General features: G+C 38.7%; 1 protein-coding gene across 2 annotated transcripts; it reads left to right on the top strand.

The window, feature by feature from the left end:
- The first annotated feature begins 328 nt into the window (after window positions 1-328).
- myadmb (myeloid associated differentiation marker b) lies at window positions 329-18,016 on the top strand. 2 transcript variants are annotated; one of them, XM_030161251.1, is made up of 2 exons: window positions 329-453; window positions 16,666-18,016. In XM_030161251.1, exon 2 carries the CDS (start codon window positions 16,777-16,779, stop codon window positions 17,656-17,658), a length of 882 nt encoding a protein of 293 aa, XP_030017111.1. In that variant the 5' UTR covers window positions 329-453; window positions 16,666-16,776; the 3' UTR covers window positions 17,659-18,016. The 2 variants fall into 2 exon arrangements, with proteins under 2 accessions (XP_030017111.1, XP_030017112.1); XM_030161252.1 differs by having other exon boundaries at window positions 329-458.
- Window positions 18,017-21,505: the final 3,489 nt, after the last annotated feature.

Genomic DNA, 21,505 nt, shown 5'->3' with positions numbered 1-21,505 from the left:
ACATATGAAGAACTGAAGAATGGAGTTCATCCCTTCATCAGTTCTACTATCCAGACCCTGTTGAGCAGAATATTTCCAATACGAACAGAATATTGTTGTTGTTGTTTTTTTTTTTCGTCCAAAAGACGCGTAAAAGACTCCGGGCTTAGACTTGTACTGACTGTCAGAGATGCTGTCAGACAGACAGACACAGACTGGGTGTGTTCAGGAGGAGGAGGAGGAGAGGAGGAGGAGGAGGAGAGGCTGGCAGATGTGAATAACGGTGCAGGACATATGATGCCTAATTTGGTGTTCTGGGCGTGGACCTGCGCCCCCCCCCCCCAGGGTAAGTCAAGTGTGGGCGCAGCGGTGGTGACAATCCTTCGACTGGCTCCCGCTGGATGTAGAGCAGGAACGAAGAAGAAGAAGAAGTAGAAGAAGAAGAAGGAGAAGAAGAACCGACCAGAACTGACGGTAAGGTAACACTACTCTGATCCACCTGGTGTCATGGCACCGTTACGCACGGACTAAATGGAAAGTTGCGCAAAAAAGAAAAAACAAAAAAGGCTTGGCAACTTGTTGCATCTTGTACCTGCATGCATTCGGAAGCAACGTGCACTGAGATTAGGTCAAATTTTCTATGTTATATTATCTTTATTAAGTGATTTTCAAAGAGATATTTGGGTTTTTGCATCTGTATGTGTTTGTGTCCACTTTGAGCTGTGGCCACATGGAGAGAAAACTACAATTAGAAAATGAACTGGATCAATTTGGATTGTAATTCTTATTTAAAGTGACTTTGTGGTACTTTTTTATATTTTACACAGTGGTAAAATGTTACAGACATTGACTAACACTGACACTGACCACAAATATGTTTATAATATGTACTATTTCTAAGTTTGAGCTGTGGATTTTATTTCAAATGCGTGTTCTGGGATGTGTTCTGGTGTTCAGTGTGGGTGCATGTTCACTAGGCAGCTGTGTGTGTGTGTGTGTGTGTGTGTGTGTGTGTGTGTGTGTGTGTGTGTGTGTGTGTGTGTGTGGTGGGATCAGGGCGCGGCAGGCACACCCACCTTAGGTCAATGAATGAGGCTGTGCACTCACACACACACACACACACACACACACACACACACTCACACACACACACACACACACACACACACTCACACACACTCACACACACACACACACACACACTCACACACACTCACACACACACACACACTCACACACACTCACACACACAGTTTAAACTGTTTTATTTGCCCCTTTTATAGCAGTACAGATCAGTTAGAGGCGCAGATTAACACGCTTTCTACAACAAGTCACTCATTGTTCGTCACAGTTATTGACTTCACACTGTTGGGGGTGGGCTGGGGGGGGGGGGGGGGGGGGCACTGACATACCAAGATAACCTCTGAACGTTGACATCTCCTGCTGCCTAACCCTTTATAGGACAGACACTGAACTATGAAATTCAAAATTCCAACCTTAGTGCGTTAGTCTCCTTCGTCTTGCCATAAAACATTCGAGCAGCATTTAGTAAAAAGTAAACACATGCAATAAAACAACTGTTTAAAGGTCATAAACGGACAAAGAATCACTCATATTCACTATTTACAGCTTCAAAATGTCTGTAAAATCTCTCTGAATCACTGCATAATGTCATTAAAACCAACATGGTTCTCAATCTCACTGAGGTACAGGATTGGACCGATATTTAATGTTTGTGGAAATGACCAAAAATAGTCACTTGACCGATAAAGGGTTAATTAACCCTTTCGTGCATAATGATCACTACAGTGGACAGCTGTTCAAAGATGGTCTCGTGCATATTTATGGTTTTTGTTGTTCTATTTCCATATCGGCCAACACAGTGGACACTTCTGCATCATCCCACACACTGTCATTCAGACCATGACTGTAAATTTGCTGTTCTAGATAAACCTAATCTGCATTAACATGTTTGAGTTTAAAAAAAAAAAAGCTAATTGTTATTAGACTGTAGTTAACTGTTTTGTATTTTTTCAACAAAAAGGTTTTGGTTTTTTTTGCATATTATCTCCATGCAGGTATGTTAAAATGTGAGAAAACATCCGATTAGCAGCATTAAACATGTTTTTATTTTATAATTTTCACACAATATTTCAGTAAATACATGTTTCTTTGCTTCTAAAATTAAATTAAATGCAAAATTAAGTCCAACTGAGTGCATATTTTTGTAACTCAATGAAAAACAGGTCCATAAAAATGTTTCTTTTTTTTTCATGCCTAAAGAGGAATAAAAACACTCAGGAAAAAAAAAGTCCATTAATTCATGCATGAAAGGGTTAATATGTAGGATGCTCCAATGTGAGAAATGTTAAATATGTCACTTCATTGTCAAAAATGCATAATTGCTCAAACTTAATATACTAACATTAAGCTCACACACACACACACACACACACACACACACACACACACACACACACACACACACATGGTGCGTATTGTGCTTCAACCTAAGGATCCCTCTAAGTCGATTAAGGGGTGAAATCCAGTTAGTGATGTTGTGTCATAGCAACCAAACAACTACCCCACTGCACATGACTTCCCCCTCCCTCTACACTGTTTTCTGGATGTCTCTGCAACACAAACGTGTGTGTGTGTGTGTGTGTGTGTGTGTGTGTGTGTGTGTGTGTGCAGAGGTGCATGGGAGTGTGATGCTGTAATATCCTGTTGTAATCCTCACAGTGTCATGTGTGTGAACCTATTTTTTGCTGTGTTTGTCCCTTCAGGGGGGAAATGCGTGACCCTGACGTCGTGTTATTTCCACACACTTTCTTTCTTTCTGCTGTTTTCGTCCTTCATTTTCTTTCCTGACTCAATTCCATAAGCAGCAAAAAAAAAAAGCGTCAAAAAGTGGCGCGATTGATTTTTCCATTACAACCCCCCTCTGTATGTATAGGTTTATTCGGAGTGGTTCAAACCTAATTGGTACCCTGACTTTAAAGGCCGGAGTGGGAGTATATGGAGGACAACTGATGGAAAAGAGTAGGAGTAACGACCAAATGAGACTATAAGGAGGGAAGGAAGAAAAAAAAAAGAAAAAAGAGAGAGAGAGAGGAGAGAAGTTGGCAAATCTGACAAAGTTCTCAGTTGTTCAGCAGCAGCCAGACGGCAGCACATCTGGAACATATCAACAAGTTGGAAAATCTTACATGAAATAAGTGAGGTGGGAGGTGTGGGGGGGTGGGGGGCTGAGCAGAGAAAGGAGGCCTGGTGGTGACTCACTCCTCTGCTATTCCACTCCATCACTGTGTTTAAACTATGTGTCCTTCTGTGGCCGAGGTGCAGGGCTTCCCCGCGCCCCTCCTCTCATTTTTTTTCTGCTTTTACCTCCCCTCCCCTCCCCTCCCCTCCCCTCCCCTCCCCTCCCCTCCCCTCCCCTCCCCTCCCCTCCCCTCCCCTCCCCTCCCCTCCCCTCCCCTCCCCTCCCCTCCCCTCACTTCTCTGGGCTTCATATGAGTCATGATGTGAGCTTTTTTTTCCACTTGTATTTCTTGTTTTGTCCTCGTTGCCTTCTGTCTTCTTACCTCAGCACCGGTTCGGCCTTTTCCCCACTCCTCCACATCAGCCACACGTCTTTCATACAGTATGGGCCTAATGGGGCTAATATAAACAGGCCCTCGCTCCTTGTTTATAACTATCTCTCTGTGTAAACGGGGAGTAGGGAGGGTAGGGGTTTGTGGAGCCAAATGGGCGATGGGAGGGAGGGAGGGGGGAAGGGGGGAGGGAGGACAGCCAGGGTGGTCAGGGTGTTCCTGACATGAGACACAATGACCACTATCCTGCCTTTAAATCTCTGCTTTTACTATAAATTACTGCTACATCTGGCAATACAGTATGTATTAGGGGTGCAACGGTACAGGTCGGACTATTCGGTACGAGCATGCACCGTGGTACCGCGGTACTGCTGTACTGCAGTACTGCGGTACGGCTCATTTGTCGTTTTCAAATGACATTTCCAGATGACTCACATTCATGTTAGAGCTTTGCAAGACAACTGACTGACAAAATTCTACTGTCACTGGTTGGAGCCGGACGCAGAGTACAGCCCTTTTACTTCCAACTATCCTCCTCAATATTAAAGGTGCAGGAGACTTTTGTGACCAGTTTTTCATCAAATCTGTCAAACCTCAGTCATATCCTCAGTATCATGAATCTGTCAGTCTGTCTGTCATTACTCAGCTGAATCTCTTGCATTACGGTGAACAGTTTCTTAGTTCCATCCACCACAAACAAACCATGTTTACAAACAGAGCCGGGAGGGAACTCAGGCATCTTCGGAATTTTGTCGTGACGTGCATCGTGGGAAAGGGAGGTTCATGCTGCAGCCTGACAGCGGCAGCATGACCATATGATATTATATGGATGAAAAAAACACAATGCGGAAATGGCTGAAATGCGGAAACGGCTGGAGGAATATGCATAAAGGGAAGGGAGCTCCTGCCGTTTCCGCATCGTGTCTGTAGCAGCTGCCACTATCACGTGGCTGCACGAGCCTCCGTTTCCCACAATGCACGTTGCGACAAAATTCCAAAGATGCCCGAGTTCCCTCCCAGCTCTGTTTGTAAACATGGTTTGTTTCTGGTGGATGGAACTAAGAAACTGTTCACCATAATGCAAGAGATTCAGGTGAGTAATGACAGACAGACTGACAGATTCATGATACTGAGGATATGACTGAGGTTTGACACATTTGATGAAAAAATGGTCATGAAAGTCTCCCACACCTTTAACATTTGTATCCACATCAGTAAAACCACCTCTGTCGTCGCCATGTTTGTTATTATTGACTTTCTTCTTCTTCTCAAAAAACTTCACTCTTCTTCGTGGTAGTATGGTAATTAAGAGCAGCGCCCTCTGATGGATTGACTTAGAAACGCTCATTCCAACGTACATGATGCATGGAAGTATGAAGGCAGTGACACATGCCAACATTAGAAACAAACAAACCTATTTACATGTGTAAAGCGAACATAAATGAACCGTAAGGCTCTCCATCAGCTCCCAGTGTTGTTTTAGACAAACTACCACGTGTGTTTTCACCTCAGAGTCTCCAATAACAGCAGAAAAAGGGGATGGAGTTGGCACTAGTGGTTTTTTGGATAAAGAGTGTCTAGAGGGTCTGAAAAAACACTGAATATACCAACAAAATGTCTAAGGCTCCGTTCAGACTGCAGGTAAATGTGGTCCAAATCCAATTTTTTTGCCCATATGTGACCTGTATCTGATCTGATAAAGACAGTTTGAACAGCACTAATCTGACCCAGACCACTTTCATATGTGGTCCTAGATCCAATACATATCGGATATTTTCCAATGCGACTTCAGACTGAACGGCCAGGTCGCATTTATCCGACCATTGAAATGCGATAAACATCACAATTCTGCGTCCCAGGAGGAGGAGCGTCGGGAAAAACATATTTCCTTCTTTAAACTCAGTGTGTGTCTGCGTGGTTACGTATTCCAACAGGACTTCTTTTGTGCATGTGGGTCACTTCAGGACCTCTTTTGTGCATGTGGGTCACTTCAGGACCTCTTTAGTGCATGTGGGTCACTTCAGGGTCGCATTCAGTTTGTACTCAAAACTGATAGAAGTCACATTTTATGTGTAATATGAACAAGCAAACAATAAAAATCGGATTTCACCAAAAACATCTAAATTGTGCATGAAGACCTGCTGTGTGAACAGATCCTTGTGTGTGAAAGCCTGACTTTTCTACAGACAGACCCTGGGTTTATATGACTGGGACAGGAACTCATCTGGTGTCAGGAAAATGCGTGTGTTTTAGTGTCTGATTCACTTTGTAAAAGATGATAAATTTTACAAAACACATTTTAAGAACAGGTAAATTTGTTGCTAGGTGCTTTAAAAAAATTTGCTAGGGTAGTCTTAAAAGTTGCTAAATCTATCAACAAAAGTGTCAAGTTTGGATCCATAGGTGGATGTGGAAACACCATATGTGTCATGATTTAGACATTATGATTCATTATGTCGTCATATTTTGCAATAGTGTAAATAAGGCTGTTGTGACATTGTGCTTAGGTGCACTATATGAAGAACATCTGTAGCGTCCACTTGCAATGTTCTATAGTGCAATGACAAAATAACTTTAGACAAACCAACACACCAGGCTGTCAGGTGGTAGCTGGGCCTTCATGGAACTGGCCAAATGTGAATTTATGCTTTTTTGTAAATAAAACATCACAGTTCAGCTATGTGTACGACATGTTTAATACACAAAACAGGCTAAGACCTAAACAGCCTCCAGCAACTCAAACATCTACTGATCTAATGTTTAAGAAGTATTCAGCCTTTAATTATATCAAAACTTGTAAATAACTCAGATCAAATACAGTTTTTCAGTGGCATCAGATGTGTCTTTTTTTGGACGTTCAGAGGTTCCGTAATGAACATGGAAACAGTGTCCTCTACAGCACAGGTGTCAAACATGCGGCCCGGGGGCAAATTCAGGGTCCAGTCCGGCCAAAGGGTCCAGTCCGGCCAAAGGGTCCAGTCCGGCCAAAGGGTCCAGTCTGGCCCTTGGGATGAAGTTGTGAAATGCTAAAATTCCACTAAGATATTAACAATCATTCTAGTTCAGGTTCCACATTCGAACCACTTCAATCTCAAATGGGTCAGACCAGTAGAATACTACCCAAAAACCTGTAAATACTCATAACTCCAAATTTTTCTCTTTGTAAATGTAAATATTTTCATGTATTTACACGAAAACAAAATATAATTTTGCAAAAAATGTGAACAACCTGAAATGTCTCAAGAGAAGTAAGTGCAGTTTTGACAATATTCCACCTGTTACTAAATGTTTTGTGTATTTGTAGATCCACTGTGATCTGTAAGTTATATACAATGTACAGTACATGTGTAAATGATCAACTGAAGCATGATGTTGTTAAAATTACCCTTATTTTTTCAGGTTGTTCATGTTATTCACATTATTTGAAAGGATAGTTTGTCGATGTAAACATTTTCATAATGTAATTTTACTTTTTTCACTCTAAAACATAGAGAAAAGTTTGGACTTGACACTATTTATATATTATTCTGTTATTTTACTGGTTCGACCCACTTCAGATCAAATTTAGCTGAATGTGGAACTGAACTAAAATGAGTTTGACAGCCCTGCTCTACAGCACCCTCTTCTGCATCTTTGATTTACCAATAAAACTACTTACTTTGACTGACAGCGGTGATAGATGCTTGTTTTTATGTTCAGTTAATGATATACAGTATGTTAGGTCACCTTTTCTTCAGTTTTCTCTGTTTTGACATAAGAACCTTTGAACATCTACATGATCAGTGAATTACATACAGGAAAATACCAGATTTTCTCTGAAAAAGGCAAAATGCAGAGGATAATATTATAATAAATGGTGATAAATTGCTTATGAAAGGTAAAATGTAGAGAAAAACATATTTTAGAAGGTGCCACAAAAATAGTTCTTTATGTCTTTAACCCTTTAACGCCAAATGTATCATATTTGATACATGAGTTTTGAAGCCCTTTACATGATCAGTGTGATATTTTTTTTCTTGAAAAACCTGATGTATCCAATTAGATACATGCAATACACAGATAATCCACCAGGGGGAGGAGTTCATTCATCAGAGGTCTTTCCAGTGACACTACAAGACTGACATGAGGCAGAACTTTGACAATTTTGAAAAGGAATTACTCATTGTTGGACATGTTTGTGTTATATTATGTTTTTGTTTGTTCAAAAATGATAATATTTGAGCATTGAGACCTGATGTATCAAATATGATACAAAATTGAAACTCATACATGGAAATTAATATTTGAAACATTTTTCTTTGGGTTGTTCAGACGGACCAATAAAGGCTCCAGTTTGAAAGAACTGGAATTTTCTGTCAATGATTTAATGGTTCAGGCTTTACAGGGTTAAGGGTTAATAATGCACCATGACCACGGAAACAGGATGTAGCCAGCAGTCGTAATTATGTAATACCATCAGCAAGGAAATATATTGTAATTTACAAAATGGAGAAAAATTTAGACAAATATAATAAACTTTATTGCAGACACACATCCATATGACACAAGCATATGACATACACACACAACATACACTGTAAAAAAAAAACTCGTAAAAAAACGGTAATATTCCGGCAGCAGGGGTGCCGAAAAAATACTGTAAAATAATGGAAAAAAACCATCTCATAAAAATACAGTAATTTTCCATAATGAAAATACAGTTTTTTGCCCTAACTTTACATGAGATTTTGCTTCTTTTTTTTTTTACTTTTTAATGTTTAATAAAGAATATTTACATGTATTAAAACAATCAAATTCCCTATAAATATATATATAAATAATTTTCAGTGAGACTCAGTTGTCCAATCCACTGATAAAAACTGTATTTGGACAGTTTATCAGTGCTTATACGTGTTATACATTCACAAAAATACATTTATTCACCATTTTTGTTGTGAAACCTCCCGTAATTACACAAGATATTTTTCAATTAACAAACAAGTCTGGTTCAACTGACAGAACTAATACTTCTGTTACGGTTAATTGTCAGTAATTTTATCCCATTTTATAATTTTTTTTACAGTATTAAACTTTGCATTAACACTTTAATCCCATAAATAGAAAACAAATATTTGTAAAATTACGATACATTAGCAAATGTATTTTAACTGTATTTTTCTGTAAAAAAAGAAAAAAATTCCTTTTTAGAAATGGACATTTTCTGGTTATTCACAGTTCCAGTATTTTCATGTTATTTTCCACATGGCATGTAAAATCACAGTCTATTTTTGACATTTCATTGATATTTTCCTGGATCTTAAAAATACAGGAAAAATCTGTAAAATAAACGGTGAAAATTCTGTTAAATTACAGATTTTTTTGACAGTGTACAGGATCAACAGAATAAAAAGGAGATACAGAAGGATCAGAAGAAATATACATTTATCTGTTTTACTTTTTAAGTGATATTGCTTCAAACCCAAAGATTTCACTACAGTTTTGTTTAAATGAAAAAATTTAAGGTCAGAACCAGAAATCAGTCAATAATAAAATCCATTCACTAAAAAAGAATGATAGAGAGCTGTTAAAAATCTAGAACTAGGCCTGATTCCATAGAAATCCAGTGTAGGGAAGGCAGGGGCTGTTGTCTGTTCTGACTCTACTGGACGTATCGACTGCAGTCGCATCAGATTTGATTACTGCACAGTTCCCCTGCGCACCGGGGTTGTGGTTTCTACGACTTCTCTTATCCGGAAATCCCCATGCTGCCGTGTGCAGGGTGCAGCTGGATGCAGTCATGTCACACCTGACTGCTTCTTCTTTGAATTTATTACATTGGAGCCGTTTTGTCATAAAATCTAAATTCAGGTAGTGTGGTGGGGAAGCAGAAGCAGCAGAGATAAAAGTTTAACAGTAACAAAGCAGTAATTAGCATTAACTTGATTAAAAACAGAATCACAGCAGCTAGTTCAGGTCGTTTCATTAATTGCTTTAATTGATAGAGACAACGCTGAATGATCAACAACAGCAACATAAAGACCAGAGTAAACCAACAGGGTTCAGTTTCATCATCCACGTCTATGTAGCTGATGTGACAGGAGGTCCTTTCTCTAAAGTGGGCGTGGTCAGAAGGGTTAAAAACATGGTGTAGATGGATAAAAGTATTAATAAAGACTAAATAAAAGAACATCACATCTTCCCTTTCTTAATTATACCTCCTATAATTAGCCGTAACTGTTCACGAAGGACTCATATGATACCAGTTTGCTCATCTGGGCCTGTAGTGATTTTTTTTTTTTTTTTTCTTTCAACTTTACTGAACACATTTGAAATTTGAACAAACAACAAGATGTCAAAAAGGAAAAAGCATCTGAACAAGTAAATTTAAGAAAATAATGCATAGATTTAAAGACACAAAGCAGAATAAACAAATAATAGTATAAAATAAATAAATAAAAATAACAAATCTAACAAAATAAATAAATAAATGCAACAGAGAGCTCAGTCTATTTTAAAGAATTGTTTATAAATTGCCAGGGTGCTAGAGCTTTTTTTGTTACAGATAAATTCTAAACATTTAATATATTTTTCAAATACCATTAGGAAGATTTTAAAATTTGGGGTGTGTTTTGGTATATTTATTTTTATGTATATGAAATTTTCCAAATAAAATGAACAATTTACAACAAATTCTGAATTGCGAATGTCATGTTTAAAATATGTAATTACATTTTGGGATGTTATAGTTATCTTTTCATTACTCTTAGATAAATATATTTTTCAATTTTGGACCAGAAATTAGAAGAGTGTTCACACAGAAAGAATAAGTGTCGAGTAGTTTCAGGACAAGGATGACAACAGTTACATATTTCTTCTGGGCCTGTAGTGAAATGACATCCTGTTTCAGTGTCACATGGTTTCTCCACAGCCCCGCCCCTTTTTAGAGATGAGCGACAGATCCGGTCCCGCTCATTTTAACCCTCAAAAACCCCAAAGCATCTACTGATCCAAAATATTTAATGTGTTTTAAGCACTAATCCTGTCAATACAGTCAAATAATTCAGGTGAAATGCACTTTGTCTTGTTTTCATCTTTTCAGCAGCGTCTGACGTCTGTTTTGGACACACCCATAGGCTCTGCAGTGAACATGGACGCACTGTCATCTTCTACAACATTAGTTCACTGATAAAACCCACGTAGTTTGACAAATGACAGTGGCAGTAGACGTATGTTTCTCTGTAGAATTAACAATATATTTGGCTGAAAAAGTACGGTTTCTTTCAATTGACTGTTTTGATTTAATAATAGTAAATTAGTAAATTAAATATAGGTAAATATGTGATTTTCACTGCAAAATGCAAAGGATAATTAACAAATAGTGATAAATCACTTGGTAATGGTTTAATGTAGAGAAAAATCCATTTGGAAGTCTCCACAAAAACAGTTCTGGATCTTTATGGGTTAAGAAAGAACTATTAGGAGAAAATGGAGTTTGTTTGAGGCCTAGACATGAACTCCTGTGAGATTTTACAAACAAATCTTGTCTGAAGGAGGTAACGTCAAGTGGGAGGATAAAACAAGTGATAAATATAAATATGAATGTTAGTTAAATTTGTCAAAAAAACAGAGGGAGGGGTGTTTTTTATTTGTTTTGTCGGAGCTGTGTGTGTGTGTGTGTGTGTGGCAGCAGTTATATACGTGGGGGTGTGGTCCATAACTAACGTTACTAATGCTGGCGTGAAACAAAAGTGAAACTTTGTGTACTTTCAACGTCCAACTCCTGGTTGTATTCCTCTATTATTCAGCAGATCTTACACAAAATTTTCACAACTTCTAACTTGTATTGACTGGACACGCAGATGCTGGGCACCATGAATTTGCCCCCCCCCTCCCCCCCCCCCCCCTTTACGGCGCCCCAGTGCATGGGGACATTCACGAATTCTGAGACTGCAACAGTAGGGTTCAGGTGAAGGTTAGTGAAAACCAGAGGGGGGTTGATCTCCCCCATCCCCCCCAACAAATCCCACCCTGGTTACCAGTGAAAATGTGATGTTAGTGTGTTATTGTCTTCAGGACTCATTAACGTACTTTCACATTCACAACCTCTGTGACCAAGGCCTTTGAGGAAACAGAAAATGAACAGTTTTGTCATTTTTCATCATTACCTTTGTACGTAGACACTCTGGTTCTATCTCTAAGGCTCCGTTCACACAGCAGGTCTTCATGCACAACTGGGATTTTTTGGTGAAATCCGATTTTTTTGTGTGCTTGCTCATATTACACATTAAATGCGACTTCTATCCATTTTGAGTACAAACTGAATGTGACCCTGAAGTGACCCACATGCACAAAAGAGGTCCTGACAAAACGCATGACCACACAGACACACTGTGTTCACAGAAATAAATATGGAGGGATGCAGAATTGAGACGTTTGTCGTATTTCAGTGACATAAAGGTCACAGAAATGCGACCTGGCCGTTCAGACTGAAGTCGCATTGCAAAATATCAGATACGTATCAGATTTAGGACAACATATGAAAGTGGTCTGGGTCGGATTAGAGCTGTTCAAACTGTCTTTAACAGATCGGATACAGGTCAAATATGGGCAAAAAAATCGGATTTGGGCCACATTTGCCTGCAGTCTGAACGTAGCCTTAGTGGGTGTGGTCAGAAGGTTCAAGAACATGGAGGGCCTATCCTGGCATGGAAATGAGCTGTCTGCTTCCTTTGGAAAAGGAGTCATAAATTGTTCCTGTTTCTACATCTTGGTCATTTTTAACACTAACACACTTAACTGCTATCCTTTATAGGCCGATATGCCAACACAATAGAGCTGTAGTGAAGTCATTTTCTTCTTATCTGCTTTAAAAACATCATGTCAGTTCCAGCATGTTCAGGACAAATGAATGTGTAAAGGGAAAAGTGTCTAACGCTAGTCACATCAAACTGAAAATAAAACTACAGGTAAAGTGCTTTGAGTGCCCAAAAAAGCACTATAGAAAGCTAATCCATTATTATTATTATTATTATTATTGTTATTATTATGTACTTTTGCACTTATTAAACTAACTACAACTAAAGAGAACTCAAAAACCAATGTGACTCCAGCCAACTAGACAGCAAGCTTATTATCGTTAACGAAAACTAACAAAATGACGAAAACTAGAATTGAAGAAACATTTTCGTTAACTGAAATAAATAAAAACTATAATTAAAAGAAAAAAACAATAACTAACTGAAACTAAAACATTATGGATAAAATTCCCTTTGTTTTCGTCTTTGTCAATGTCGGATTGAAATGAAATCGATTTATTTCCCTCAAGCGGTCTGTCATTTCTCGTCACTTGTGGTTTCCAGTCGTCTTCTGGTCCCCACTCTACCTGGAAACATGGAGACTAAAGTTGGGAGAAAGCAACAGAGTCCTGTCTGGGATTTATTTGAATATGACAGTGAGGAGGATAAAAACAATATGAAAAAACTAAACTAAAACTGAGCATTTAGAGCAGGGCTGTCAGACTCATTTTAGTTCAGTTCCACATTCAGCTAAATTTGATCTGCAGTGGGCCGAACCAGTAAAATAATTACATAATAATAAATGAATAATGTCAACTCCAAACTTTTCTCTGTTTTAGAGTGAAAAAAGTAAATTTACATTATGAAAATGTTTACATCCACAAATTATTCAAAAGATGTGAACAACATGAACAAACTGAAAAAATAAGTGTAATTTTAACAATATTCTGCTTCAGTTTATCATTTCCACATGTACATTAGAACTTACAGATCACAGTGGATCTACAAACACACAAACATTTAATAACAGACAGAATCTTGTTAAAATTGTACTTACTTCTCTTAAGACATTTCAGGTTGTTCATATTTGTTCAGGTTGTTCACATTTTTTGTGAAATTATATTTTCTTTTAGTGTAAATATATGAAAATATGTACATTTACAAAGAGAAAATTTTGGAGTTGTTAGTATTTCTAGGTTATTATGATAGCATTTGACTGAATCCTGCCCACTTGAGATTGAATTGGTCGGAATGTGGAACCTGAACTGAAAGGATTGTTATTGTCAGTGTAATTTTTGCATTACACAAATTCATCCCAAGGACCAGACTGGACCCTTTGATGGGCCGGATTTGGCCCCCGGACCGCATGTTTGACACCTATGATATAGAAGAAAATGAAAACTAATAAAAACTAGCAAACCTGCTCTAAAAACTAATTAAAACTAACTGAATTAGAGAAAAAAAAAGTCCAAACTAAATAAAACTAAACTATAATGAAAAATCCAAAGTATTCTAACCTTGCTGGACAGATCAGTAATGATGTCAGGGCTTCAGATGAGCTGTCAGTGTTTTTGCTAAGGCTGTAGTAGTGGGAGTGGGAGTGGAACAAGTGAGGCGGACCCTGTTTAGAGCCTGATGACAGACACATTGTAGGGTCAGCGGTGGTTGCAGAGCCACGCCCGTCACCGAGGACATGATCTTGGAGGAATGTCAAACAGTCTGTGCTCAGTGCAGGAATGCTGTTGAGAAGCGGAGTCTGAGGTTGATACGAGCCTCACAAACTGTCAGCAGATGACTTGGCCAGATGCAAATGCGCTGTGACGAGCGTGCCCACAGTGCACTCATTATTTGCGCTATCAAATTGTATTTTCATGCTTTCACTTGTTGTTTCAACCATTCATAAAAGTACAATGACAGCATTGTGCCTTTCAGTAAATGGTATGCAGGAGTGAACGGCCTGTTTGTGCACAGATGCAGGCCCATGCCCTCATGTGGCGATACCATGGTTTACTACTGAGTCATGAAGAGGTGGAGTGGCTATGGAAAGAAAAAAAATATTTCCACACAAAATTAATATATGGTCATGTGATACTATACAAACAGCCATCATAATAGTCCAGCTGTTCTTAAATCATGATTTTGGTACTGGTATTGAAAAAAACACTAATGTATATTTTTAACTTCTGTGCAACATTGCTCCTAAAATGCAGTTATGAATGAAGCTGTGAGAAAATACACAGGAACCGTCTGCTACGTAGTGTTCCTTTTTTTTTGAACAGCATTTGTTTTATGAATTATTGATCCAGGAAGTTAAAATCCAAATTTAAAACAGGTCCAGAACTCATAATGCTGCAGGGAGAAAGGCTTGTCTGTTTAGACTGGCTCTGTGTTCTCCACTTTTCCCACGGTCACAAATAACCCAAAATAAAGGAATGAATAAGAAAACCAGGCCAGGAATGACTCAAACACATGAATTAATCAAATGTGGATAAAAATGATTCAAAACATGGGAACAAATGAGTAAAACATGACCAACTGATCAAAATATCAGCTGGAATAAATCAAATGTGGCCTCAAATGAAACCAAAGAAACGAGTAAAATGTGTAAATTAACTTCTCAAAAGGTGAGAATGAATGAATATACCATGGCCACAATGAATCAATAAAACGTGCCTACAAGTTAATCTATATGTGAGAATGAATGAATTATGTTTAATGTAGCCATGAAACTGGTAAAATTTGGGAATAAATGAAAATGTTGTCATGCATGAATGAGGATATGAGAACGAATGTGTAAAAATGAGAAAAAATGTCAAACATGACCAGAATGTAGCAAAACAGGACAATGAAATATGAAACATGGTGATGAATTCATCAAAACATTGGAAGGCATCGATAATATATGGCAAGAAATCAGTCATAAGATAAGAATGAAGAATGAATGAATATTTGGCCACAAGTGAATAACATTGTTGGATCTAATTAAGGAAATTTTAAAAATTAAAAAGGAGAACCTGAAATATAGATTTGTTTTGTTGCCACTCTGGAGCTCCACATTGTATTCTGTCAAAACCTCATAAAAATAATGTCAAATGGTAAAATCATACTGATTTGTGCTCATTAGAGATGAAACAGTTATTTGATTAATTGACTCAAATCGATTAAAACAATTATTTGATTACAGTTTTTCTGAACATGACGCCAGGACCAACCCCCAGTTGGATGTTAGTTCCATGTTCACTTGGATCCAAATGTGTTTCAGACTAAGCAGACAGATTAGAGGGTAGAGATGGAACTGGACTGGTTTGTTGTTGTTTATATCTATGTTTATATATACTTTTATTACCTCCACCAGGAAGTATTGTGATCGCTTTCCTTTGTGTGCATGTGTGTTTGTTTATTTGTTAGTTAGCAAGATAACTCAAAAAGTTATGGACGCATTTTCATGAAATTTTCAGGAAAAGTTGTTGTTATTTCTATATAGACATATGTACCTTTACCAGGAGGTTTTGTGATCACTTTGCTTTGTGTGTTTGTTTGTTTGTTTGTTTGTTTGTTTGTTAGCATATTTAGGGGAAAACTCTTCCACCCATCTTTCCCAAATCTTCCCCACAGATAGGCCTAGGCCCTGGGACCAACCCATTACATTTTGGTCCCAGTAGGCCAAAGATCAAGGTCACAGCAAGGTCACAACATCTACAATTTTCCTATTACTCATCATTGAGCAATTTATGAAAATTCATAAAAAATTCAAAACGACTCCGATTAGCCTCAAATTTGATCCACCTGTAGCTTAGAACAATCTCTTGTATCTGGCACAAAATTGTCCACATCCACAGTGGAATGTGGACTCTGTGGACATTTACATTGAACATTGAAAATCCCATTTCCCACACATTTAAAATTAGAACTCAACTAATATTGATGTGAATTTAATCTAATTGGACAGACACATGACTGGTACCAAGATTCAACTGTTTCTGCTGTATGGAACAACCTGGAAACTGTTGAATTTAAACAGAAATAGTCCATCCACACATGCACACTGGTCGGGGTGCTTAGCGGAGGTTTGCGTTCTCTGAACACTTGTTTCTATGTCCTTTTACTTTTATACTTTTTGTAGTTGTTGTTTCAGTTGTTCTGGAATAAAGGACAAGTTAATTGTCATTTAAACACGTCCGTCTCATTTTTTTTTGTTTTTGCTTGTTCACTTAATCGTTTATTTGAATTGAATTGAATAATATAATCAATAGATTAATCAATTCCAAAACTAATCACCAGCTGCAGCTGTAGTTCTCATGTCTTCTTCTTTTTTTCAGCTGTCTCCACCTGACTGTCAGATGGTAAAAATCTGAGGAAGTGACACCAAAAAGGAAAAACACACCAGTATCAGCTGTTTCTCTGCTCATCCTCTACGTCATCTCCAAACCATGGCCATCGTCCTCCACTCCAGTCCACTGTTCTGGACTCGTCTGGCCGCCCTGGTCTTCTCCTGCGTGGCCTTCTCCGTGGCCGTCCACGGCGGTCGGCTCTTCCACGGCACCGGGGACTGGTGCATCTTCTGCTGGGCCTTCAGCTTCGCGGGGACCCTGGTGGTCCTCCTGGTGGAGCTGTTCGGCCTTCAGGCCAGAGCCCCCGTTTCCTGGAAGAACTTCCCCATCACCTTCGCCTGCTACGCCGCCCTGCTCTGCCTGTCCGCCTCCATCATCTTCCCCCTCTACTTCCTCAAGGGCAACATGGGCCCCAGCGAGCTCCGCAACTACCGCATCGTGTCCACCGTCTTCTCCTGTCTGGCCACCATCGCCTACATGACCGAGGTGAGCATCAGTAAGGCCCGTCCCGGCGAGGTGGCCGGCTACATGGCCACCGCCCCCGGCCTGCTCAAAGTCTGCGAGACCTTCATCGCCTGCATCATCTTCGTCTTCATCAGCGATCCCGTTCTGTACGACCGCGTCGACGCACTCAAGTACTGCATGTCCGTGTACTGCATCTGCTTCATCCTGTCGGCGGCCATCATTCTGTTGTGTGTGGGCGAGTGCACCGGCTGCCTGCCCTTCCCATTCGCACGCTTCCTGTCTGCCTACGCCCTGCTCGCTGTGCTCTTATATCTGTCGGCAACCATCATCTGGCCCATCTTCAACTTTGACCCCAAACATGGCGGAACCAAACAAAGGCCCGGCACTTGCGGCACCACGCAGGGTCTGTGTGTGTGGGATAAGCTCATGGCGGTCGCCGTTCTCACTGGCGTCAACTTCGTCCTCTACCTGGCTGACCTCATCTACTCCACCCGCCTGGTGTTTGTCAGCGCTTAGAGAGAAGGAGAGCCTCTAGACCAGCAGTATGCTCCAGATGAAATCTAATTTGTCATGTTTACAAAGCTGTTGAACTTCTGTCCAATACAACGCTGCGAGCAGATGCTAGTCCCCTCACTGGCAAACTCTAGGCATCCACAGCAGAATGACACCACCACTGGTCAAGTGTCCAGTCATATTCTGACCTAATGGGACTCAGTATCTTGTGGAAGTGCGACCTTAAAATGTAAAGGAGGGGTGGCAAACATACGGCCCGTGGGCAAAAACCAGCCCACCAATCTGGGTCCAATCGGACCTGTGGGATGAATTTATGTTTGAAAAAATTACACTGAAGACGTTAACAATCAAGGTTAAAGTCACTTTAGTTCAGGTTCCACATACAGACCAATTCAGTCTCAAGTGGATCAGACCATAATCTGATCCTCTATCATAATAACATATAAATTACTATAACTAGTGGCATTGTACCCGTGGTGCCATTGTACGATCGCATGATAAGTCGAACTTGTCTGCCACCACTATCCATTTGTAAACTACCATTTAATCATGCATTGTGCAGGTAATAATTTAAGCCAACATGTGAGGCATGAAGGGAAGAGCATGTATTTGTTTGGCCTGTCAAGCATGATTACATTCATAGTGAACTGCAGCCTTCACATTGTAGCTTCGTTTGCTAGCAGTAGAAATGTCATGAACGGCAGTATAACCACTTCCAAAAATGGAGTATGGCGGCAGCGATGAAGAATTCAAAGTAGAGAGAGGCTAAAATCGCCCAGCATACCTCACAACATTTGAATACGGACATAAAATTGTGCCTAGTAGACAGTCAGGTCATGTTTGTATTCATTTGGTGAGTTTGGCGGTGATCGGGCCTGTGAAGGCTGAGGAAAACTGTACAAACGCCCTCCTGTGCTGCAACATCAAACAGACGGACGGACACAGAACATGCATTAGGATAGGATAACTTTAGTGTAAAAAAGTATTTTCATGAAAAATGTGAATAACCTGAACACATATGAACCTGAAATGTCTTAAAGGAATTAAGTGCATTTTTACCAATATTCTGCCTGTTAAATATTCTGTGTATCTGTAGATCCACTGTGATCTGTACGTTGTAATGAACATGTGTAAATGATAAACTGATGTGTAATATTGTTAAAATTGCACTTATTCTTCTTAAGAAATGTCAGGTTTTTTGTGGTTGTTCGTGTTATTCCCATTTTTGGAAGGATATATTGTAGATGAAACATTTTCATGATGAAATTTGACTTGTTTTATTGTTATTATTTTACTGGTTCAACCCACTTGATATCATTTGGGGCTGAATGTGGAACCTGAGCTAAAATGTGTTTGACACCCCTGATGTAAAGGATTGAATATTAGAGTCTTTCTATGAAATTAGAGCTTCCAGTAGATACAACAGTGGCTTGTCCGTTAATCAAGAGTGAACTGAAGAAAAGAAATAGTGTTGAGAGTCAGTGAACAATACTTTTCAACTTGGCCAACTGCCCAGTCTGTGTAAAAGTCGAACTTACTGAAAACTGTCAAATTAGATTTTGTGTGAAGTATACTGCCAGCCATAGAACCTTAGAATTAAAGAGGTTGAGGTCATCGGCTATGTTGACATGCACAACAGTATTCCTTTAAATTAGTGAGGATTTATGATCATCAGTAGAATGTAATGTGTGATAAAGTAAAATAAAGGTTCATTGTATAAGATTTCTGGGAATTTGGGAAGATCTACTTGCAGAATTTTTTTTATTTTTGATCATCCAAAAATAAGAATTTCTCATGTTTTATCCACCACTGTAGGGGAGGGTGAGGTGAGGGATATTCAGGTCATTATAATCTGCTTTTTTGGCTTTTACATGTCTTTAAATATTACACACTGAATCTTTAAATGCTAAATTAGCACCGAGATTCATCATTTACAGAGATGTTTGTGATCTGCACAGGATCTCAAACAAGGATTTATGCTAGTGTACCTAAAATAGGCTACGATGTGCATGTAAACATAGTCTGTGATGACAAATCAAAAAACAAAAATTAAAATTTAAAGGCGGCTTATTGTTATGTTTGATTTTTTTTTTTTTTTTTGCAATTGTACATGTACTGCCTTAAGTCTTGTTTTCATGTTTTTTTGTCAGCCATGAAGACACTGCCGAGCAGTATTTGCTAAAAAAGGCTAAATGTGGAAAAGAACAATCAGGAAGTGTATCTGCATGGAGCCAAGATTAGGTCAACTATTGTTACAAAGATGTAATTGTTATCTGATGTGTTGTAATGTAACTGCAGTTAAACTGTCAGATTGTAATCTAATTCAAGTCTAGAAGTCCAAAGAATCGTCAAATTCGATTTTGTTTTTTGACGACTGATACAGCCTCTCAGGTTCTGTCAATCATCTACAATTTTCACATATGGCTCCATCGTTTTAAAACTTGAAGACGTGCAAAAAATAGTTTACATGATGAGTGCTAAGCTAGCTTTTTGCTCCTGTTATGATACAGTATATGTGTGTATCTGCTAGCTACAATCAATGTATATGTGGAATCAATATATATGTGGAAAACATATGCAAGATTGTGTATTTTTATGCATCAAAGCCTCTATAAACTTACCTAAACCCACCTAAACTCACAATTCTACATAAACCATTGTCAATTGGATCTATTGGTTTTGTACTGCTGTAGGAATTACTGAAAAACAGTTACATGATGTCCTGGTGAAGCCTAGAACGGCTGTGTGTGCGATTATTTTTTAATACCATTGGACCAAGATGAGGAGTTTATTGTGTTTAATTGACATAATAAAACTTGTTTCTGCCATAATAAGATATTTTACTATGTTGACATAACAATATTTGCTTCCTCATGAAAATAAGGTCATTTTTCTGTTAATTTCATTTGTTTAATTTATTTCATTATCTTGAGACATCTTGAAATAATGAACTTGTGTCACTGAAAGATAATTGAATGCACAGCTGTTCTTTGCTTCCATTGGATTATGTTCTTAACCTTTTTTTATTCCACTGTTCTTGTTCACGAACCACCATCAGTGTATGTAGAAGGAAATGTAATCTAGTGTTGAAATAAAACCACATGGTAAACAGATGTCTCTCTGTGTTTGTAGTCTTGACATATGCTCCATTGCCACGTCTTTCAGTTTGTTCAACAAAGCTCCATTTTTGTGACTTCAGAACTTTAATATTCTAGAGTTTAAAATAAACAGTCAAGCTTGTCAGTATGGTCAAATAAACCTTTAGTATGGCAGCATTGGTAATGTGAACCCTTCCTGATCCATGCAAAACTTTTTTTTCTCTTTGCATGATTGTTCAATCAAAGACTCAACCCCAGTGGCTGTTAGTGGTATTAGAATTTTAGGATGATTCTGCAGTGACTTCATGTTGGAACAGAGGTCCAGATGGATTAGATTAGCATAGATGATACAACATGATACACAAGAAAAAAAAAAGGAACACAAGACCACTATATGCACACTCTGCATAATAAATTAGAGGTATAAAAACAGACCTGAATAAAAAAAAAAAAAAAATCTGGCTAATTTAACTGTAAGGTGCAAAAATGAACTGTAATGTTCACTATGATGAAGTATGCTAAAATGTAATTTGAACATTTAAATACACAATAGATTATCAGATGAATAATATTAAAGGTTAAATTGCTTTATTCTCAGTATAATTTCATCTCCTAATAGAGGCTATGCACATACGCCCCCCCCCCCAGGCCACGCCCCTCTCAGTCAGACTGAGTGTCTTAAACCAACCTGCTCAACATGACGGAGTATAGCAGTAAACACAGCCAGAGAAAAGGATCATGGGAAATCTGAA

This window comes from Sphaeramia orbicularis, chromosome 17 (genome assembly GCF_902148855.1).
Source record: "Sphaeramia orbicularis chromosome 17, fSphaOr1.1, whole genome shotgun sequence".
In the NCBI taxonomy this organism is placed as follows: Eukaryota; Metazoa; Chordata; class Actinopteri; order Kurtiformes; family Apogonidae; genus Sphaeramia; species Sphaeramia orbicularis.
This window is presented reverse-complemented; position numbering and strand designations above follow the sequence as displayed.

Bases quoted from the DNA above. Each gene is read 5' to 3' on its own strand.
- myadmb (XM_030161251.1), top strand. From the start codon at position 16,777: ATGGCCATCGTCCTCCACTCCAGTCCACTGTTCTGGACTCGTCTGGCC.